General features: G+C 34.6%; 4 protein-coding genes across 4 annotated transcripts; 1 reads left to right on the top strand and 3 right to left on the bottom strand.

The window, feature by feature from the left end:
• The first annotated feature begins 315 nt into the window (after positions 1-315).
• LOC120345938 (uncharacterized) lies at positions 316-2,189 on the top strand. The gene is made up of 3 exons (XM_039415542.2): positions 316-1,247; positions 1,793-1,907; positions 2,049-2,189. The coding sequence occupies exons 1-3, from the start codon at positions 1,067-1,069 to the stop codon at positions 2,158-2,160; spliced, it is 408 nt and encodes a 135-aa protein (XP_039271476.1). The 5' UTR covers positions 316-1,066; the 3' UTR covers positions 2,161-2,189.
• On the bottom strand, positions 1,898-4,342 carry LOC120345941 (rRNA N(6)-adenosine-methyltransferase METTL5-like). The gene is made up of 6 exons (XM_039415543.2): positions 4,205-4,342; positions 3,718-3,861; positions 3,357-3,465; positions 2,929-2,981; positions 2,668-2,802; positions 1,898-2,257 (listed from the first exon to the last, which is right to left on the bottom strand). Exons 1-6 carry the CDS (start codon positions 4,302-4,304, stop codon positions 2,166-2,168), a joined length of 633 nt encoding a protein of 210 aa, XP_039271477.2. The 5' UTR covers positions 4,305-4,342; the 3' UTR covers positions 1,898-2,165.
• A 1,847-nt stretch (positions 4,343-6,189) lies between these two features.
• On the bottom strand, positions 6,190-9,744 carry LOC120345748 (carbohydrate sulfotransferase 14-like). Its single transcript, XM_078115151.1, has 6 exons — positions 9,416-9,744; positions 8,934-9,092; positions 8,170-8,342; positions 7,617-7,719; positions 6,886-7,025; positions 6,190-6,429 (listed from the first exon to the last, which is right to left on the bottom strand). Exons 1-6 carry the CDS (start codon positions 9,611-9,613, stop codon positions 6,192-6,194), a joined length of 1,011 nt encoding a protein of 336 aa, XP_077971277.1. The 5' UTR covers positions 9,614-9,744; the 3' UTR covers positions 6,190-6,191.
• Positions 9,745-15,896: 6,152 nt separating this feature from the next.
• LOC120345747 (cholesterol 25-hydroxylase-like protein 1, member 2) lies at positions 15,897-18,121 on the bottom strand. Its single transcript, XM_039415289.2, has 2 exons — positions 17,459-18,121; positions 15,897-16,377 (listed from the first exon to the last, which is right to left on the bottom strand). Exons 1-2 carry the CDS (start codon positions 18,110-18,112, stop codon positions 16,153-16,155), a joined length of 879 nt encoding a protein of 292 aa, XP_039271223.2. The 5' UTR covers positions 18,113-18,121; the 3' UTR covers positions 15,897-16,152.
• Between the last annotated feature and the right edge of the window lie 1,219 nt (positions 18,122-19,340).

Below are 19,340 nucleotides of genomic sequence, written 5' to 3' on the forward strand. Positions count from 1 at the left end.
CAATCTACATGCGGGTGCTAAAATTCATGGGTAAAAATAAAATCACGGTTAGGGTTAGTATGGGTTCAAAGGTGCAAATTTCCACAGGTGCAATTGTCGTGGGTTCAAATGTAATGGAACCTTTTTGGGTTGTTGCGGTCTGCTGCATAATTAGTCTTATTCAACCCCCAACATCATTTTAGACCGAATAGTATTCCGGTTTAGTACAATACACAAACCACTACACACATTTGCTATCTTTAGATAGATTTTTCAGTGGTTCAGTGTATGTTAGCTGCTTTTCAATATGCAGACAAGCATATAGAAATTCCAGAATTGTATCCATTTGATAATAAGTATAAGTTCATTTCGACTCCATTATAAGCAATACATATAAATAATTATTAAAAACGGATTGTGGAATCAAAAGAAAACCCTAAAAAGGTTCAAGGGGTACAGTACAGAATATATGCTAACTTGAAAGGTTTTGCGAGCTCATCTAAAAGAATTAAATTAATTCACACACACGCACAACCACAGAGATATAAAAAAGTAAGAAAAAAAGACAGATAAATTACATAGCAAACAAACAAAAAAGAATTTCTGGGATGTTGTAGCTCCAATTTCACGATCTGACGATCGACTGCCAGCGTCACAGAGTTGCTAAACTGTAAATATTCAAGCCCCGCTAAATAATCCATGGTGCCATAGCCACACGACACTGATTTTCGTTGAAAGGAGGTAAAAAAAATTTTCAGGGAGTTTATAGTTAATTACTCTTAGAATCGTTTACCTTGTAATATTAAAAGCATTATATAAGGCAGTGGTTCCCAACCATTTTTTTCAAGCGACTCAGACTTTTGCATTGGCTCTTACGGCCGAAAAATCAAATCACTAATACAAAATATTCATTTTTAAATAGCATTCATTTTACTATAAAATACTTCAAAGTGAGAAACCTTGAATTATCTTAAGACAGCGCAGCCACATTCATCTTCTAATCCGTGTTGCGAATTGCAATGTTTACTTCTAGAAATTCTGTCTGAAATATACTATTTATCACAGATAACAGTAATATATTTCAATAATGTCACACAAACTAAACCCAGGTGTTTACATCACCTTGATAATTACAATACTGTTGATCATATGGATGCTGCTTAATGAACCAGAAAATCCCATTGTTGATATGGAACATTATATGAAGCAGCATATTATTGTGGAGTTCTTTAACTCTTTGCATCCATTGTTATCGGGACTATTTATTGGTATGTTTAACAAGATTTGAATGATTGCTTGTTTCATGCTATATATTGGCATGGTGCATTGACTGTGAGAAATAATTTGGCAGGTGCTATTCTGAAATTGCATGCTAAAATCGCCCCAAAACTTTCACCAATCATTATTTGATAGACGCTCTGACAAATTAGTTTCAGACTCAGCTTGCTACTGGTGATCTTACCTTTCGTAGATATTAACACAAAGCCATGCATACTCTAATGAAATAAAGGATACCCATATCTGAGAAAAAAGTCATGACTAACCAATGAAACCATACAGACAATTATTGCTAGTCAATGCGAGAGAGACTCTAAGAAATTTTATCAAGAAAACAGCTAATTGGTAGTGAATTCCCTAGTTGTGAAGTTATCTGGAAAAAAATTAGAAGCTTACCACAAATTATTTTTAGAGTTTGGACAGATATTTTCTTTTCATTCCTTGGAATTCACATAACTAATCTCCTTGTGAAAGATTTGCTAATATTTCGACAGCAGTCTGAACTCTCATGTTAAAATGCTCTTTCTTCATGCAGGCTTGTTCTGTCTATTTCTATGCTGGACTGTCATCTACTACAATAGATTAAATGTTGGAGATTTTCCATCAACTCCACTCTCACCAAGCAGATCAATCTTTCAAATATCAGACATGTGAGTAAATTCTATTTTTTTTTGACTCTCTGCCCATAACCCACAGAAATAAGTCAGGAGAGCAAACATGACAACACAGAATTATTTTTTTCCGACCAATTGTGTGACCCAGAAATTTAATAAACTGTCTCTTTTTCCTAGAGTTCATCCGTCAGAAGTTGATGGTTTCAATGCCGTACTTGCATATTCTACAGCGGTTTTAGTTTCCCTTGGTGCAGCAAGTGTTATTGTGTACAATTCACTAACTGAATGACAATTTCATACAATCTCAAAACGTATGAAATCAACTTCGATGTCTTTCGTTCTCGACTTGTGGAACTTATGAGATGAAGGAAGATCATATCTCAGTTCTGGAAGAAAAGAAAAAGAGCCATTTTACCTCATTATTAATTAACGGTACAAGACTCTAAACCCGACACTGTCATATTATCATAAACTATTATTATCAACATTCACTATTTATATATATTTTCTCATACTCAACAGGCCCAGTACTATTGCATATTGGGTCGAAAGCGATAATCTTACAGACTGTACCTGGTGTATATCGAATATAATCATGCTTATTGGTATCTAACAGCTTTCCTTGTGTTATAAAAGTTTGCATTTGATGCATTATTGCGGCAGCAATGAAACAATGTGGCACGGATTGGGGTGAAATATAAACATATTGGTGCAACCATTTTACCTACTACTTAATTTATCATAATAAACTCTTCACTGTTGATATTCACTCATTAAACTATGATAAAAAATGTACCAGCAACCACTTCTGCTTGGAGTCCAAATTCTTTTGCCTTCCTGAAGACATGAGATCTTGTACTTGTCTTGTGCAAAGAATAAATTGTGTGCTTAGCCATCTTAGATGCAATGTTCAAGAACATCATATCAACACCTTAATTATAGTAAATTTTATGTATAGATAAGTGAGTACAGCTCAGTGAGAAAATGATGTTAACACCACAAAGAGAAATCTGAATTGATAAACAAAATTAAAAAATATTTTTTTCCTAGCTCTTACCCTGATTGTTCTTAGTTCCAAATGGAGGATTCATTATAACTGTGTCAATATTCCTAAAACATATCAAATTTTAATATTTAAAAGTTGTAGAGTTTTAATTTGCAACACAACAATTGGTTGGCAACAAAATGGCATAGAATAGTTTTTACCATAATAGGTAGCTTAAACATAAAGTATAGGTTTTCAAACAGCCCTGGAGGGCTGCTAGTGCACCTTGCAACTAGGATCACGCTTAATGGTGGAGTGACCCTTTACTTGATGGTGCGAGAGCAATGCGGAGCAAATCCGGTGCTGGGGTATCTGGTACTCTAGGACCCTACGCCACCGCTACATGTTATCTCAATTAGGTAGTTTTTCTCCATCCATACACGTACGTGCCATTGCCATACATTTTGGCAGGTTAAACAACGCAAGTAAAAGTTTTCCACCTGTTAGATTTTCCAACTATTTCTGTTGCAAAGGCCACATCAGCTTGAATTAAATCAATGTTGCATGCTTCAAATTCTTCACAGTTTTGATAGCAAATCTCTAATGCATCTGTAGATGGAATTAACATTTCAAATCTCAGTACCAATACATAACAAAACCTGAAAATCGGGAGGGAATATTTTTTATTATTGTTTGAATGGCTACGAAGCTTGTGACCGGCGATAGCCACAACAAATTCAAATGTTTCCCAGAATATATTCCCTCAAATTCTCTAACCTTAGTCAAACTTAACTAATCAAAATCGGCTTATGCACACATAACCAAACAAGCCATCTAGCAGGTAACACAGTGCAAATATACCTTCATCTATATCTATTGAAAAGCAGAAATCACATTCCATAAGTGAAGCAGCAATTGACAAAACCCCACAACCACATCCTAGATCTGCTACAACTTTCCCACTGATATCATTATACCTGGTTTCTGCTGTATGAATCATACAAGCTGAAAGATAGAGAGATTGTTTTATTTCCAAAAGACACTCAACACACAAGATGATGAATATAACCATGCATCTACAAAACACGGCTACTATGACAATACTACTAGAGAATAGTAACTGCGATCTAGGGCAAAACATTTCAGACTCAGCTGGACAATACATTTTTTAAAGCCACGCTGTCACACAGTATGTTTTTTTCAAGTTTAAAAGTAAAACATATACTTTGGACCAGTCATCACTGCTTAACAAAGATATAAATCACAAAGTTCCTCTCTGAACTCTGGTCACAAAGAATCTCAGTCAGATCATGAAATTTTTTTGGTATTTCTTATATTATCAGATTACCTGCAATATGTGGAGAAGTCACATACTGTTCCAATGCAATTTTTGGTTCCTTGAAGCGCTCAACATTTTCTAGGTGACTTTCAAGATGTCGTAACTTCATTAGAATTTAATTAAAAAGAGACTAGTAGGTCTATGAAAATTCCATTAATACAGTGGTTAATGTAGTAGAAAATGCAAACTTGAAGAATGGACGATTGACATTTTGAAAGGATGGTAGTGCATGCCATAAAAATATTAACACAGATTATATCAAACCAATGTGAAATAAATCTGAATATTGTGAGAGTACGAAATAATATAACATGAAGTATATTGAAGATGTAAATAAATTACATTAGATGCGTATTACATTAGATAATTCGAAAAAGAGTTAGACATCCAGTGCTTTATTCTGTTTTCTAATTTTTTTTGGTAAGCGAAAGCAATTTCAGCACCAGCTAACTGACAAAAAATACACAACAAATAGAAAACAGCCAAATAAACGATTATACATCATTTGTGCTACTCTTATATGCTTTTCTAATATTGAAGAAATAAGAATTTTCTTGCTGGGTGACAATGCAAAATAAGAAGCACAAAAAAAAATTGATTTGAGCATGAAATACTGCAGAGAATAGCGAAGATTAGAATAATGAAATATAAAAATTACTAGTTTGGCAATACTGAGCACCTAATTATCATGAGTTTATAATTTGCAAGTGGATCATGTCATTGGTTGCATTGCATTAATATTTGGATTAATTTTCTATCTAGCAGCTAATGAAAAATTGAATCTACAAATATAAAATTAATGAATAAAAATTAGCTTGAACAAGAATATGATCATCACAAATCCCCCTTAAATTGGCAGCAAATAACTTGAATAATGAAGCGAGAATTATCGTGATACAAAACCAGTGGTTCCCAAAGTTGATTAAATGGGGGCCAAAATTAGGAGCGCCTGCATGGAGCCTATAATGGTATGTATTAAGGTACCAGTGTAATTGAATTGTTACGAATATATACATGTTTAAATTGTGATAATGATGTAACAATCGGCGGTATCTAAAATGCAAAAACCTAAAGTACCGTAGGTTGTAGGCAGTAGTGGGATTCAGCCGGTTCTATAGAACAGTCTCACGGAATTTTATGAGATCAGCGAACCGGTTAGCATTACTGGTTACTGTCAAAGATTTTTTGTAATAGAGTATGAAAAATATGACCTTTGTGATGGAATCGGCTGACAAAAACAAAATTGAATCCCACCACTGGTTGTAGGTACTTCACTTAAGTTCGGCGGGCCATAGTAAATAGTTACCACGGTTTGAGAACCACTGTACTAAACTAAAGACAAATATGAACATTCACCGAACAAAGTAAAATACATTCTGAATCGATACTAGGTATATTATAGGTATACTAGGTAAGGTCAGGTAGAAACGTTTATATTAAGAATTTGTCTAAGCAACTGCACTGGCCAAGATGGAATATTTAAAACAGTGTAACTTTTTGCTAACCTTAGTACCACATAAATACTTGTGTCATATTCCTTTTGTACTATATACAAGGGAGCCGGGATAAAAATAATTCAAGTTTGTGCAAAATTCCATGAAATGAGTGAGTGTTGAGGACAAATTGTTAAACTAGCAGATGTTGATGAAATATTTACAATTTTTAATATTGGCAGCAATACAAAGTCTTCAGAATAACCCATGCATATATTGTTTTGAAACATTACCACCAAAGAATGGTATAAGTCGGTGAGTGTCGATTGAGTCACTGTGTAGAAAAATCACATTTATGCTATCTCCTTCAACAAAAAAGAAATTAAAATAAGAGCATGCTGTGTTAAAGACGGAATTCACAAAAAATAGTAATTTCAAATATATCAATCTCAAGAAAAATGAAGAAATCGTTCATTTTATTCAAATATCATTGGGTATTTCTACCATTACAACCCAAGCAATTGCCACAATAAACTTTCCTATGTATACCACAAAACAACAGATTATTTTATCTTTGGAAACGGGTACGAAAATAAAGTAAAGTCTTGATAATACTTTGCAAACAGACTTTCAAGATATGTGTTGTTAACTACTGAGTAATAATACGCAGTTGTGGATAAGCTGGAAGGAGAATAATATGATTGACGAGTTGGAAAGTGTAGATCTTTAGGTGCTTTAATCTGCTGCAATACTTTTTCTGAATCTTCATATAAGTTGTCATAGGAACCAATGAAATCATAACTGAAGAAAATAAATGGAATTAAGGTATCTATATAAGAATCATACATTACATGCATATGGAATAAGATTTCCATATTAATATAGTGAGCAAGAAGTTGATAGAACAGCTCTATCATGAGATGAATTTGCCATCTCGTTACCATTTAAATATGTATATGGGATATCTGAACAATTACTTGGTGTGATGCCAATAGTACACTTCATATAATATACAAAACTTCTGCAACAATTTATATAAACCAATTAAAAAATCCATCCTTTCATAAAATTTTTTTGGACTTGAGGCACTTTTCATTTCACGTACCTCAGTCAGTAATCCTTGTCTTCCCTGCGCAGGGTGGCAAAAACAGTTAAACAGTACCAAAGGGAAAATATTAAGCTATGTAGAAGATCAGCATCCACCACACTACCTCAATGTATTATGGTAAGCTATTCTGCATATATAAAAATACTTACTCAACTACACATGGTTGACAGAGAATATGCATTGGGGCCCAATGTTCATTCATGTTTTCAACAACACTGTTGTCAAGAAGAAATCTGATGAATTCTTCAAAACTGACGTCATCACCAGGAATCTTACCAGTATATTCTTCCTGCGTATAAAATAAATGAATAACAAATGGATAAAATTTATTGCTGGAATTACTAATCTCACTCTCATATTATATAAATGTGGTTATGGCAATTGTTCCCTCATGCCATCCCTAGATTGGACAGTGGAAAATCAAATTTATATTAAAGAACGTTGGTTCAAAATCAGTTTGGCAGCTCCTACATTAGGATAAGATTCACATATATATTTCGGGGGAAAGGAAAGCCGAAAAGACAGCTTAATTATATAGATAAACATATAAGTTATTTGTTTCCAAATGCATGGACATGATGGTGGAGAATCCATAACTGACCAACAGTTACATGAACCACCTTATGGCGGTGAGCGGTGAGGAGTCCAGCAATGCTCTTTTTTTAGTTCATTAAGCAGTTGAAGAATATATTCTTTGCAATATTGTTATTATACGTTTGTGTAGTTCCTTTCAGTTCATGGTATTCTAATATTATCAATTTAAAAAATGATGCGGCTCTCATATATTTCTGACTTGCTGCCCACCCCTGCCCTATGGAGTAGCTGCATCTATTCAAATAAACCGTCGATTATATTTTTTTTTGGTGGGAGAGAAATTCACCTGTGATGCACCAGATTTACCATATCTCTTTTTAATTTTTACTCCATATGTCCTCATAATATCTTCTATCTCCCCGAATTTATTTCTGTAGGCTGACAACAATCTAAAGTAATGCATATGTTATAGGGGTTGAATTCACATAAATATTTTTGTCTATTGCAGGGTTCTCAAACTTTTGTTGTTTCTGAAGCCTGTGAAGTGGTCGAATATTATTTACGGAGTCACACAATGATTTTTATAAAATTAACTCATTGCTACTTACCGATTAATGTTCTTGAGTAAATTAAAATTATTTTATTTAATAACTTGGATGTTTTTATTGCCTCTTTGGACAGTTACAAAATTAGCCAAGTCAGTATTTTGACAAGTAACTGAATAGCTCGAGTAGCGCCTAGCTTTCTATCTAGGAGCCCTGGAGTTTTGTATGGAGGACTTTTGAAACCTATGGTCTGTTGGACTAGTTTCAGGATTATATTATATATAATATATATGTGGAAATTGAAATTCAATGGTGAATTTCAAAAGTAAAGGGAAACCAAGAAACAAAACTTACCTTTCAAGAGGATTTCGTACAAAAGTAAATTTGAAATAATTTTTCAATCTGTAATCAATTTCTTTGCTTGAATATTGATATAAATACTTCAAACCATGAGGATGATCTTTCACAAAACCATCGGATACCCCATCCAACACCATGACAACTCTTTTCCAATTTGAGCATGCTACCTAGAAATAAAAACACAAATGGTAAAATATAACTACTACAGAAAGATAAACAACATATCTGCTATAACAAACTCTATTCAGAGTTCCAGTTGTTCAAGTCAGTAAAAATTGGCATCAGGACTTTGCTCCAGTATAGGACAATTTATAAATGATATTTCACAAATTTGAAATGGATTATTCATTATATTACTAGCTTCTGAACATCAGAAAATATTGGTTTTCACTTCAACTGCACACCATAAATAGATTATGGAGCAATTCGGTCAGACATATCAGCAGTGTCGGCAACACCTGCTGCCATTTTGCATTTCCAATGACCATTATGAATTGTATAACACTGTTGTTGTAAACAAAATATTATTTAATAACTTATCTGAGTGTTTAATTGAGTGAATTACAATCTATGTTAATATTGATTTGTATGATTTAATATAGATATTTAACATATATGAATGAGTCATTTCATTCTGGTGAGCAAATTTCCAACAAAGAGATATTATAATTTCAAGTATGGTCTGCTTGGGATTATCATGAAAATTTATCGTCTAGTTTATAATAAATCACAAGCCATCAAAATTACAATCACATTACCTTTGGGGTGTAACAATAAAGAAACTTATATTTGTCGCTGACAATAATATGCTTTAGTAAAACACTCCTTTCTTTTACATTCAGATGCTTCAGAATCTTGGATGATTTTGATGTAGAACATGCTGAACGAAGATTGCCAAGTCTCTGGCGTCTTTCTTTCTATAAAAATAGGGTTGATGGACCGTTAAATTTGAATATAGAGACTAATCCTCTTTTAACAAAAAAGACATGCCCTATGCGAAGAGAGGCAATTGGAGCTCAACAGTAGGTTACAATGTAAGTTACATCTGGTACAATGATAACAAGCAAACAATATTAGAATATAGACCAAATGCTACCTACTCTCACCCTCTGTACCATACTGCAGTACTGAGCTAAGGCTGCTAGACAGTTGCAGGTTAGAAATGATCAGATACTTTATATATCAAAAGTCAAAACAAATAAATAGCATTTCTGCATTTAGCTGTATGTATTCGGCCTACCCCATTAGCAATCCCATTGAATTGGGAAATACTGAAGTCCTCATCATTACTGACGTGATATGTTTCAATCTGGTCAGGCGGGGAACGCACTTGATATGCTTGGACGTCAACAGAGGAACTTGATAGCGAAAGCAAAAATTTCCCCAGTTGGTGAAAAAACAGAACAGCAAGCGCCAACTGAAAGAATCTATTGTTCATTTCTAAACGTCAGAATGTACACCAATGTTAGAATGCTACTACATTATTTCACAATCAGGATATTTCGTGTCAGACAGAGAGATAATCATGGATCTTTAACAAATTTATCAACACCAAATCGCCACCATTCTTCGATTGAGACCGTGGAATGTTAATTTAACGCGCGAGCTGAATTAACAAAAACTTTAAGCGGGCAGAACCAAAATTATTGACATATAAACATTTTGGTGAATAACGTAATCTGAATCTATGAGAAGGTTATTTTATCCACAAAAGAAATTCAAATAAATAAAATGGCTATGTCCCTTCTAAAATTGCTGGGACAAGTGAAACACGTGGGACGCGACATTTTGGAGACACCGAACGAGCAGCAATATGGACATTCTACGAATAAGCATCTTCGACAATACATACGAAGGCACGATAAGCCCTTACACGATAGTCGTCATCGAGGTGTTCGGCATTTTAAAACCCGAAACTATTAAAACTAATCTCAGACTGGATAGGGAAGACAGATATATACATCAACTTGATATTGAACTAATACAACAAATGGGAATAAATATGTTTGTACAGTATATATACAAATATATTTCGACCCAAAATATTGAACACGATTACGGGCTACAGCAAAGCTAGAAAGAACTACTACGGCCAACAAGTCAATAAAATCACCGAGATTTATATGCCCCTACCGCACTACCCATAACTGGTAGCATAAATTTATGAGTCGGGCATCACGTTTTAATATGCTACTGATCCGTAAAAAACACGGTTTCCCCATTAGCTGTTTTGCATTCTTCAAATGGCTAAGAACTTTGGATGGTGTAATAAATTTCTTGAATTAGTGGAGGTCATGCACGTTTAATTCCCTCATGATAACTAATTTACTTTTAGATGTTTTGCAGCTCTTAAAGTAAAAGCGACGCTATAAATAAAAGACAATTTGCCTCGGAATTGATGAACTTTTATCCGTTGTGTGGCAACAAATTAAATATTTATATCGAACTTTTAAATGAAGGAAAAATACATATTATTACAAAGGTATATTATATTTGTATAACCTTTGTTGAATAATGATGCATGCTAAACACACTTTCGAAAGCACAAGAAAAAACTTTCATTGCGTTATAACATACACGAAATAAGTAAAAATAAGTAAGTGCGAAGGTTTCATTCTGGAGAAGGATATGATAGAACATCCGTTGAAAAACCATGACCAAGCGTGCAAATATTTGATTATTTCCTCATTGTTTTTCTTCGCATGGAAATATGGGTGACCTCAAATGAATTTCTGAAAACGAATCCAGATGTGTCAAACATCATAATAATCCTTCGAGAGTCTCAATGAAATTAAAAGAAAGTTTATTTTACGTCAAATCAACAAATTCTAGTTTAAACTTTTATTCATCAAAAATGTAATATACTTCAGCAACGGATTTCGGAGACATTCTGATCTGAGCTATCCATAGACCCATAAGGATATATTAATTGGATAATACAGAAAGACGAGTGCTTGAGACTCAATGAATCGGTGACAGTTCGGACATATTGCCGATTTTATTGATGCCTTATCAGTCAGCAAGAAATATATATACGTTTGTTGCCCTGCTCGTCTTAAGATGTTTATCACGAAATTTTTTTTTGTGATATTTGATTCTATATATATATTCAGAAATTTTGACGTGTACTATTTACATAAAGACGACTTAGTTTTCAACTTATAAATTTTTAAAAACCGCTCGAACGAAATTCGACAGCACTTCAGAAATGGCATTTGATGAGGTAGCATTGAGAACTCCTTTCAGAACTTGCCTTCATCGTGTGATCGCGAGTAGGTGTTTAAACTCTGTTTTCGGCATTTAATCCTAGTTCCTCATCGCGTGGTTTCATAATAATTGAAACAATAATGATATATATATAAAACAGAAATGCTAATGCACAGGAGGCTGTGCCTGAAAGGAGATTAATCAATGACGTTTTATGTAATGAACGAACCGGTACTGACCGGTCGTCAATAGGCTTTGAAAAACCGATTCTTGAGTGAGTAAGTTTTAACCACTTTACTTCGTTTTTCGGCTGTTTGATGTAATATTCAGGTACCTTATGAAGCTATCAAGTCACACCGTTATATAAACCAACTTTGCACATGGTTAAAATTGCAATCTGAGCGTCTGGACAGCACAAATTGGTACATTTACCAAGTGAAATGACTAGTAAGGATTTAGTTTTTTATGCATTTCACATTAATATGCAACAAGACACTGTGGCATGCTGAACATTACTAATCTGTCTGGTGATATTATCCTGATCTCTTTTAAGCTTAATTCGTATTCTGTTTTCCTGTTCACACTGATATTAATTAAAAACAAAGACCGGCTGTCAATGAAGGTACATTTTAAGCTAGTCATTTGTTATAAAATGTTGGAGTATGAATAAAGAGAAGATGAGATTCCCAGTTTAATCCTGTGTGATTTCCAGAATAAGAGAAACGTTTAGGTCCATCCAGGAATAAATTTGGCTCTTGCATGTCAATGCATATATTTAAACAGAGGCTTGTTTGGAATAGAATGACAAAGCACATCATTTAGTTCAATGCAATATTTATAACAAAAGGCATCAACTATTGGAGATTCATGAGGAAAAATAAATTTATTGTCATGAATGAATTACATAATATGATGAAAACTTGTAATAAAATATTAAAAATAGATAAAAACTTGATTTGATAAACTGCGTCAGGTATTGTTGTTTCGGGCTGCGAGCAAGAGTTAGCATGAATTTCTACATTATTCTAAGGCGGAAACGATTCGAATTAGAGGACTTCTTTAAGTTCCATGGAGACATCAGAACAGGTTACTTGAGAAAATTTGATCCATAGGTTTCTTGTTCCATGCTTTGGGACAGACTCATTACTGTGAATTCTTCTGTAACCATCGACTACACATCCCACCCGCTAGTGTTGAAAAGCACATATATACTAATTCTAATATACGATGAACGCCAAAAATCTTAAAAAGTTATATAGAATCAAATATGCCACAAGAATGTTTGCGAGATAACCCACCTTTAAGTTGACAGTAATTTCTGATAATACAACGATATTATTTGAAGATATTGGTATGTATTTAAACGACTATAGCGTTTGCCAAATGCATCGCCCAATAGAACTAGCATAAGGTTCAAAATAAGTACACAGAACACTATAATTGCCTTTGACCTATTTCAAAACGACGCCGACTATTTCCCAGTACTACGTCATCAACGGGACATGCTAATTTGAGTTCGATTTCGGCTGGGTTGACTTTTAAAAATTCTCGCAAACGAAATCCACTTTATGCAAGCGGTAAACGCCAAAAATCTTTAAAAATCATATAGAATCAAATTTGCCACAAAAAACCTACCTTTAAGGCTGTATATATATACTAATTATTTTCAGCTGCGATGTAAAAATAATTATGCCGTTACAGAACATACAGTCAATAACTAGGTTTACCGAAAAACTAAACTTTCATGACATAATTTCATATCAACAACACAAACGCAAATGCAATACAATATTTAACAACAGGAACGGCGCGCTCCGACTACAGATCACCTGTGTACATAGGGCACCAAAGTCTTAAGTGCGTATGGCCTCTAAAACTGTAACATGCATGATTTAAACAGTTGCACAGTTTAAACTGAACTTTTGAATTATAGGAACCTTCATTACTGAAGCGTCCACTATACAAGTATGGATATTTATAAGTTCATAACATTATAAAGTGAGATCATAAATGAAATATAAGTACAGTCGGTGTGTTAGTAAGAAGCTTTATTAACACTGTTCTGCTTAGAGTGGCTGATAAGGTACGGCTACCGTATTGGTATCCTGGCATAGGCATTTGGCCATTATGAATATTGAACGTCAGGAAGTAACGGTATACTACTACAATTCTACTTTTGACAGTATTGAAGTTACGATGAAATGCTACTTAAAATATTTAATGAATGACACTTTTAACAGTAATACTGTTAAAAAGTGACAGTCGTTCAACGTTTAAATAGCATATCACCGTAACTTATCGATAATATTCGATTAGGGATAAACTTGAATAATATTTTCTTCGCCAGTGAGTTTTTTAAGCTCTTCTCTCGTTTAGGATAAATTTTCGTCAAGTGGTAATAAAACGAATTTTGATGGCTCCTGTCAGCGGGTCAGTAGCCTACTTAAAAAATCTTTTGAACCATTTGATCATTGAATTATTGGACACGTTTAGTGAACATAACGATCGTTTCAAAATTTTGTTGTTATTGTTATTTTCATTATTATTTGTCTCCATCATTTTAAAAAAATCGCTTTTCTCTTCGAATACTGGACCAATTGCTTTAAAATTTTCAGTGAGTAAAGATTGATTTTTTTGCCAGAAGGCTATTACTTTTATTTATTTCTAAATTTCCCATGAAATCTGATATTTCGTCTAAAATTTCGCTGTATTATTTTATCCATGGGAACACTGGCTGTCCGGTTTGATTCTGTAAATTATTTCTACGCGAAACTCGGGAATTTTTTGTGGGTACCGGTGGCGTCAAAGGTAAATACTGCTTCGCTCTGGTTAACGTGTCCATGTATTTGAGCACAGCTCTCTTGTTGTTTATATAACCCCTCTCCGACTTATTTGAATCGATCATTATTATTCTGTTGCAATTAAATATCCTGCCACCATTTGTAACCCTTTTTGCCGAATTTATCATTCTGAGTTGAATTGTCTAACGATGCCTGCTATTTAGTAGTCCGATACCCCATGTATGGAATTTCTCTTTTCTCTTCTAATTTTGTTTTAGGTCTCACCACTGCATCCAGCCTCACCCTGTCATGTACCCTATCGCTAGACGTTTGTCTTGGAACATTAAATTTCTCCGCTGCTGTTTGAATTTTCATTTAATTTAAAACCGGACGATATGCGTCGCCACAATATTTTTTCAAGATTTTTATGGTGTCCGTCCTGGCGATCTATGATGACTTTTTCCCATTATAAATAAACGGGAGCAGGCTAATAATTGGTAATGCCCGCGCCCCCATGCCGTGTGGGACATCAGCTGATTTCCACATGTCAAAATTACGCCCGGTTTTTACATGCTTTTACGCCACCGGATGACATAATATGTTTAGTATTTATCATTATTTTTTAGTATGACGTTGCAATCCGAAACACCTGAATCCAGCGGTATCTCGAAGAGCGACTGCAGTGAACATTTATCCTCTTCTTAATTACAAAATGCAGTTCTTACGAAAACGCATTTGGTTGAGGTTTTAAGGGTGGAATGGGATGACAGCTCAAAAATAGGGGCGGTGTAAGAAAATATAGGTGGACAGCGACACGCCAGCCCACAATTTGATCAACCGGTCCTCTATTATCACTAAATACAGAAATGAATACCAAAGTATCGATTTCGTTGTTTACTTCCGTAACAATGGATAATCCATGAGCAGTCATCCATGGCGTAACGATTAGGAATTTTTGGGATGCCCGGGCACCTTTTTCATACAGACAGATTTCAGGCACATTTGTACACGTAGACTCGTAGTTTAGTTAGAGTGTATAATGTCAATTTTGGATATGTTTCCAATTGTAAATATAAATCCAATAACTAATCCGTCTTGTTGTATTTGGAAGAGTTCTATTCTGAAGAAACCTTAAATAAAAAGCGCTAGGCTAGTAAAATTAGCTGTCATAGGCGTACCATGATTGCAACGCAAAATGCACTTGGCGAGTCTTGTCGGAAAGTACAGAGGCGTGAAATCATTCTGTGTTTTTCAATCGGGTATTTCTCGTACCATAGATAGAGCAACTGTCTCCGACGATGTTCAAAATGAATATAAATACGGCTGTCGATGACTTACGATAGACAAATGAAGCTGTACTTTGTGACGTAATAAATAATATGGTGGTCATTTTATTTCGTTTTATCATCGATTCATCATGTAAGTAAATTTCGCAATCCCTTTAAATCTAAAACAACATTACAATAACATCCTAGTACGAGAAACCTCGACGTTCTCCGTTTTTGTCTTCTTTACATGGACATCAAAATATGAAATATAATCTATAAAATTCAAAATAAATGACGGCAGATTTTACTAGACAGACTATCAATTTCTTTTGCACGGCAGAAAATACTAAATGTAATTTCCAATACAAACGGTGGTTACTAAAGCAGAGCCAATGTCGGTGGTTTGAAAATGATTTTCGCCACACAATGTAGGTGCCGTTTCTTTAATCCCGCGTACCATACTAATCAATAATTTATATTAGTTAAATAATCAAAATATTAATTACAGTTTTATAGGTAAGAAATTGAATCATGCGATTCGTATCTCAGAAATAATCATGGAGTTGCCATGTTTTCCGATCATTTACTCGATGCCGTCATATTCCACTTTTTTTTTAAATGCCATTACATTGAACTTTGCTGATTTCGTTATTTTGATTTGGAATACTGAAAGAGGTTTCATGGAATTATATTCTCGCCTCTATCCAATTCCATATTTCGGCTCAGTTACTTGTAGCAAGGATTATTTTTTGTTTTTTCAGAGGATCACGTGATTCACAGTGTGCAGCGTCTGAAGATGTTCCGAATATGTTGTCCAAGTACGTGAAGAAAGGTTGAAAATTAGTCAAGGGCTTCTGATGGTGCATATCATGTGTAGGTGCTCCTCCCCATAGATTGAAAGGTGATACAGACGCCATCGACCACGGGAAATCATATCCGGTATGTGCCTGAAATTTGCGTGTAGAACAGCATTACATTTCATAACAATTATGAATTGATAAAAATAACAAGAGAGCAATGCGCAAATAAATGAATACGAAGTAACTTACCGTAGCTCGTCTACAGTGCGATACCGGTATCGGAAAAAGTCCGACGTTAGCGTAGCACGAATTCGCAAAATCAAAATGAAAGGAAGCCGGCACGATTGGCGGAATAAATTTTCCCACGAATAAAAATTGAACAGCGAAATTTTGGATGAAATATCAAATTTCATAGGATCTTTAGGAACAAATAGAAGTAATAGCCTACTAGCGACAACAATATTCTTCAACCATTAAAAATTTCAAGGGAATTGGTTTGGTAGTCGAACAGAAAAGCGATTTGATCTAGGACAGGTTGTTGGAACTGACTATGTTGAAGTTGCAGGCTAAAAGGTTCAAACTCCATGCCAGCGGCCATGTTGTAGTTAATGTTTTATTTTTTGCGAGCAACGCCTAACAGGAAAGATTTCAGTTATTTCAAAAATAGTAGCTACTCAGTGACTGCTTGACCAAGGTGGAATGGTGTCATAAAATTATAGTTTGAGGCTAGAGAATTCCATCAGATTTTATTTTGCAATACAGTAAACTGCAGTTCTAAAACAATGGAATTAGTATTCAAATTTGAGCCCTTTTTATTATACGGAAAACAACATAAAATGACAGCTTTTGCGACCTTTATACTTAAGAATAGTGCACCATCAGCGCTTGCCTTTTACCTACACACTCGAGCGCCTTTTTGTAAAACAAAAGTCGACGCTCATGTGATAAATGCACATAATAAATGATTGCGACGACTTGCATATACGGTAAATAAAAATTGATTTGATGAATGAATAAGTAAATTGAATGAACTTCACAGTTTTTCTTTTTTACCGTTGAAATGCATAATTGGAAATAATTAGATAATAAGAGAAATGTATTAATCGAATCACATATGACATAAACATTTGTATAGGGTTTCCCAGTAGTTTTCACATATTTTACTAAATGTTAATATTTTCATGGTAACAAAAACATCTATTTTCACTAATATTTCGATTTCACTTGCCTCGACTGATACGTAGATATTCATCAATATTGCCACGTGCGTGGTAAGAAAATGTTGATTCAAAATAAGTGGATTAAGATTTGCAAATATTCCCACAGCAACTAGTTCGCATCCTGTTACATACTGTGTTGTCCAAGAACAAGGTGAATTGTGCTCATGGTGTAACTTGTGCACATATTTATACAGGAATCTGTAGTTGTGGTGAAGCCTGTGCCACCAGTAATACTGAAAATCAAATATCAACATATTGCCCAACAGTCCCAGCACAAATTCCGCCACAGAAGGTGCCTGGACTGACAGAGAAATGGGTGGTCTAAATAGCCACTGGTAGATGGCAGCGGGAAGCACAAAAAGCACTTGGTTCTGTAAAGAACAAACAATGGCTTCCTTCATCTTGCCCAACTTTACTGGCTTTTGCTGGATCTTGTATTTATATATCCGCGGCCAACTTTCACCCATTATATCCATAATCATGAAGGGTAGATTCAACACAAAATAAAACGTCACACTGATCACGACAGGAAATAATGGAGAACGGCAGAAATTTCCCATTTCTAGACGAAGATAATCCCATATCGGTTGTAGCAAGAAGTCATCTGATATCCATTCATTTTCAGTATAATTTCTAATCATCGAAAGAACCGCCAATGCCATGACTTTATTATTGACTTTAATTCATATTTAGGCTTACTTGGTTTGTACAAAAAATTATAGGAAATAAATAAAATCAGAACTAAGTTGAATTCCTTTCTCAATTTCGAATTAATTAAAGTACGGAAAATAATATTTCTCGGTAAAATGATTTTAGAAATAAATAATGCAATATTTGTACTCTCATTTTTAAGTTTCAAAATTTATTTATTTTTACTGCTAGAGTTTCGCTTGAAAATTCGAGTTCAAACTTTCCATTCAAAACAATTTTAGTCGAACTCGAATCTTGACCTGGAGTTTACGGTCTAAAAGCAGTCTCGAGTTATCTATCATTTATGACTTCAGTCGAGTTTGAGTCCATTCTTTTAGAGTGCTCGATTCAGAAGTACTACGGCAACTTAGTCAATCAAATAACTTCCGGGATACTGGTTAAAGAATCGGATGAGTTTGTCCGAGTGTCTTTTTATGGCCTGAGTCGAATTAAAAAAGTTTCGAAGTTTCTTAAACTCAAGTCATTTTAATTTTTACACAAGTCAGAAATAGAATATTTGGTCCTCCCGAAGTATGTGAACCAAGATGGAGGAGGACACCGAACGTTGTATGTGTACCAGGTTAGAGTTAGGCTATGATTTTATTCCAATTTTCCTTATTTCAATTATATTACGATTTCGGGGACTGGCCAAGTGACTCCCGTAGTATTTGTACCTGAAAGTATGGCATAACCCTAACCTGGTACACATACTACGTTCCGTTGTCCGCCATCTTGGTTCACATACTTGGGAACATCGAATATTTTCGAAAACTTCAAACGCTTTGTGCATATTGAAAGCTCTTGGTTTCGTTAGACACGATAGACTTTCAATCAAATTTCAATTGTAGGGCACATCTATAGTCAAATTTTAAATATTCGAGCTTTTTAGTTCTTAACTACATTGTTCAAGATATTTAACAAAGATCTTGAATTATAGCCTCATTCACAATTCACTTACTTACTTATACTGAAGACAAGTTTTAGCCTTGTACTGCTCAAAGTCACACGCCATCCGGTTTTACCGGCGAGAAATGCACCATGCCTGAGTACCTGTTAGAATTTCAGTAGCCGCCCGTTACTTGGTTCGGAGATAAGTTTGCTTTTTTTTGTAAATGAGTGCCGGTCACTTTGATTCGAGAGAATTCCCGTAAAGAGATCAACAAACCTCGTTGATTTCTATATGTGTGTACGGTGCATTTA

This window comes from Styela clava, chromosome 8 (genome assembly GCF_964204865.1).
Source record: "Styela clava chromosome 8, kaStyClav1.hap1.2, whole genome shotgun sequence".
NCBI lineage: Eukaryota > Metazoa > Chordata > Ascidiacea > Stolidobranchia > Styelidae > Styela > Styela clava.

What these genes read in the sequence shown, in the direction of transcription:
- LOC120345941 (XM_039415543.2), bottom strand. Translation starts at nt 4,304, where the DNA reads ATGAAGTTACGACATCTTGAAAGTCACCTAGAAAATGTTGAGCGCTTC. An exon ending in GACTTCTCCACATATTGCAG is followed by an intron (nt 3,862 to 4,204) that starts GTAATCTGATAA and finishes TCTATCTTTCAG; the next exon opens with CTTGTATGATTCATACAGCA. An exon ending in CCAAGCAGAAGTGGTTGCTG is followed by an intron (nt 2,258 to 2,667) that starts GTACATTTTTTA and finishes CTTTTCTTCCAG; the next exon opens with AACTGAGATATGATCTTCCT.
- LOC120345747 (XM_039415289.2), bottom strand. Translation starts at nt 18,112, where the DNA reads ATGGCATTGGCGGTTCTTTCGATGATTAGAAATTATACTGAAAATGAA. An exon ending in ATATCTACGTATCAGTCGAG is followed by an intron (nt 16,378 to 17,458) that starts GCAAGTGAAATC and finishes CGCAAATTTCAG; the next exon opens with GCACATACCGGATATGATTT.
- LOC120345748 (XM_078115151.1), bottom strand. Translation starts at nt 9,613, where the DNA reads ATGAACAATAGATTCTTTCAGTTGGCGCTTGCTGTTCTGTTTTTTCAC. An exon ending in GTACGAAATCCTCTTGAAAG is followed by an intron (nt 7,720 to 8,169) that starts GTAAGTTTTGTT and finishes GCATTACTTTAG; the next exon opens with ATTGTTGTCAGCCTACAGAA. An exon ending in GTAAATCTGGTGCATCACAG is followed by an intron (nt 7,026 to 7,616) that starts GTGAATTTCTCT and finishes TTTTATACGCAG; the next exon opens with GAAGAATATACTGGTAAGAT.
- LOC120345938 (XM_039415542.2), top strand. Translation starts at nt 1,067, where the DNA reads ATGTCACACAAACTAAACCCAGGTGTTTACATCACCTTGATAATTACA. An exon ending in GTTATCGGGACTATTTATTG is followed by an intron (nt 1,248 to 1,792) that starts GTATGTTTAACA and finishes TTCTTCATGCAG; the next exon opens with GCTTGTTCTGTCTATTTCTA. An exon ending in ATCTTTCAAATATCAGACAT is followed by an intron (nt 1,908 to 2,048) that starts GTGAGTAAATTC and finishes TCTTTTTCCTAG; the next exon opens with AGTTCATCCGTCAGAAGTTG.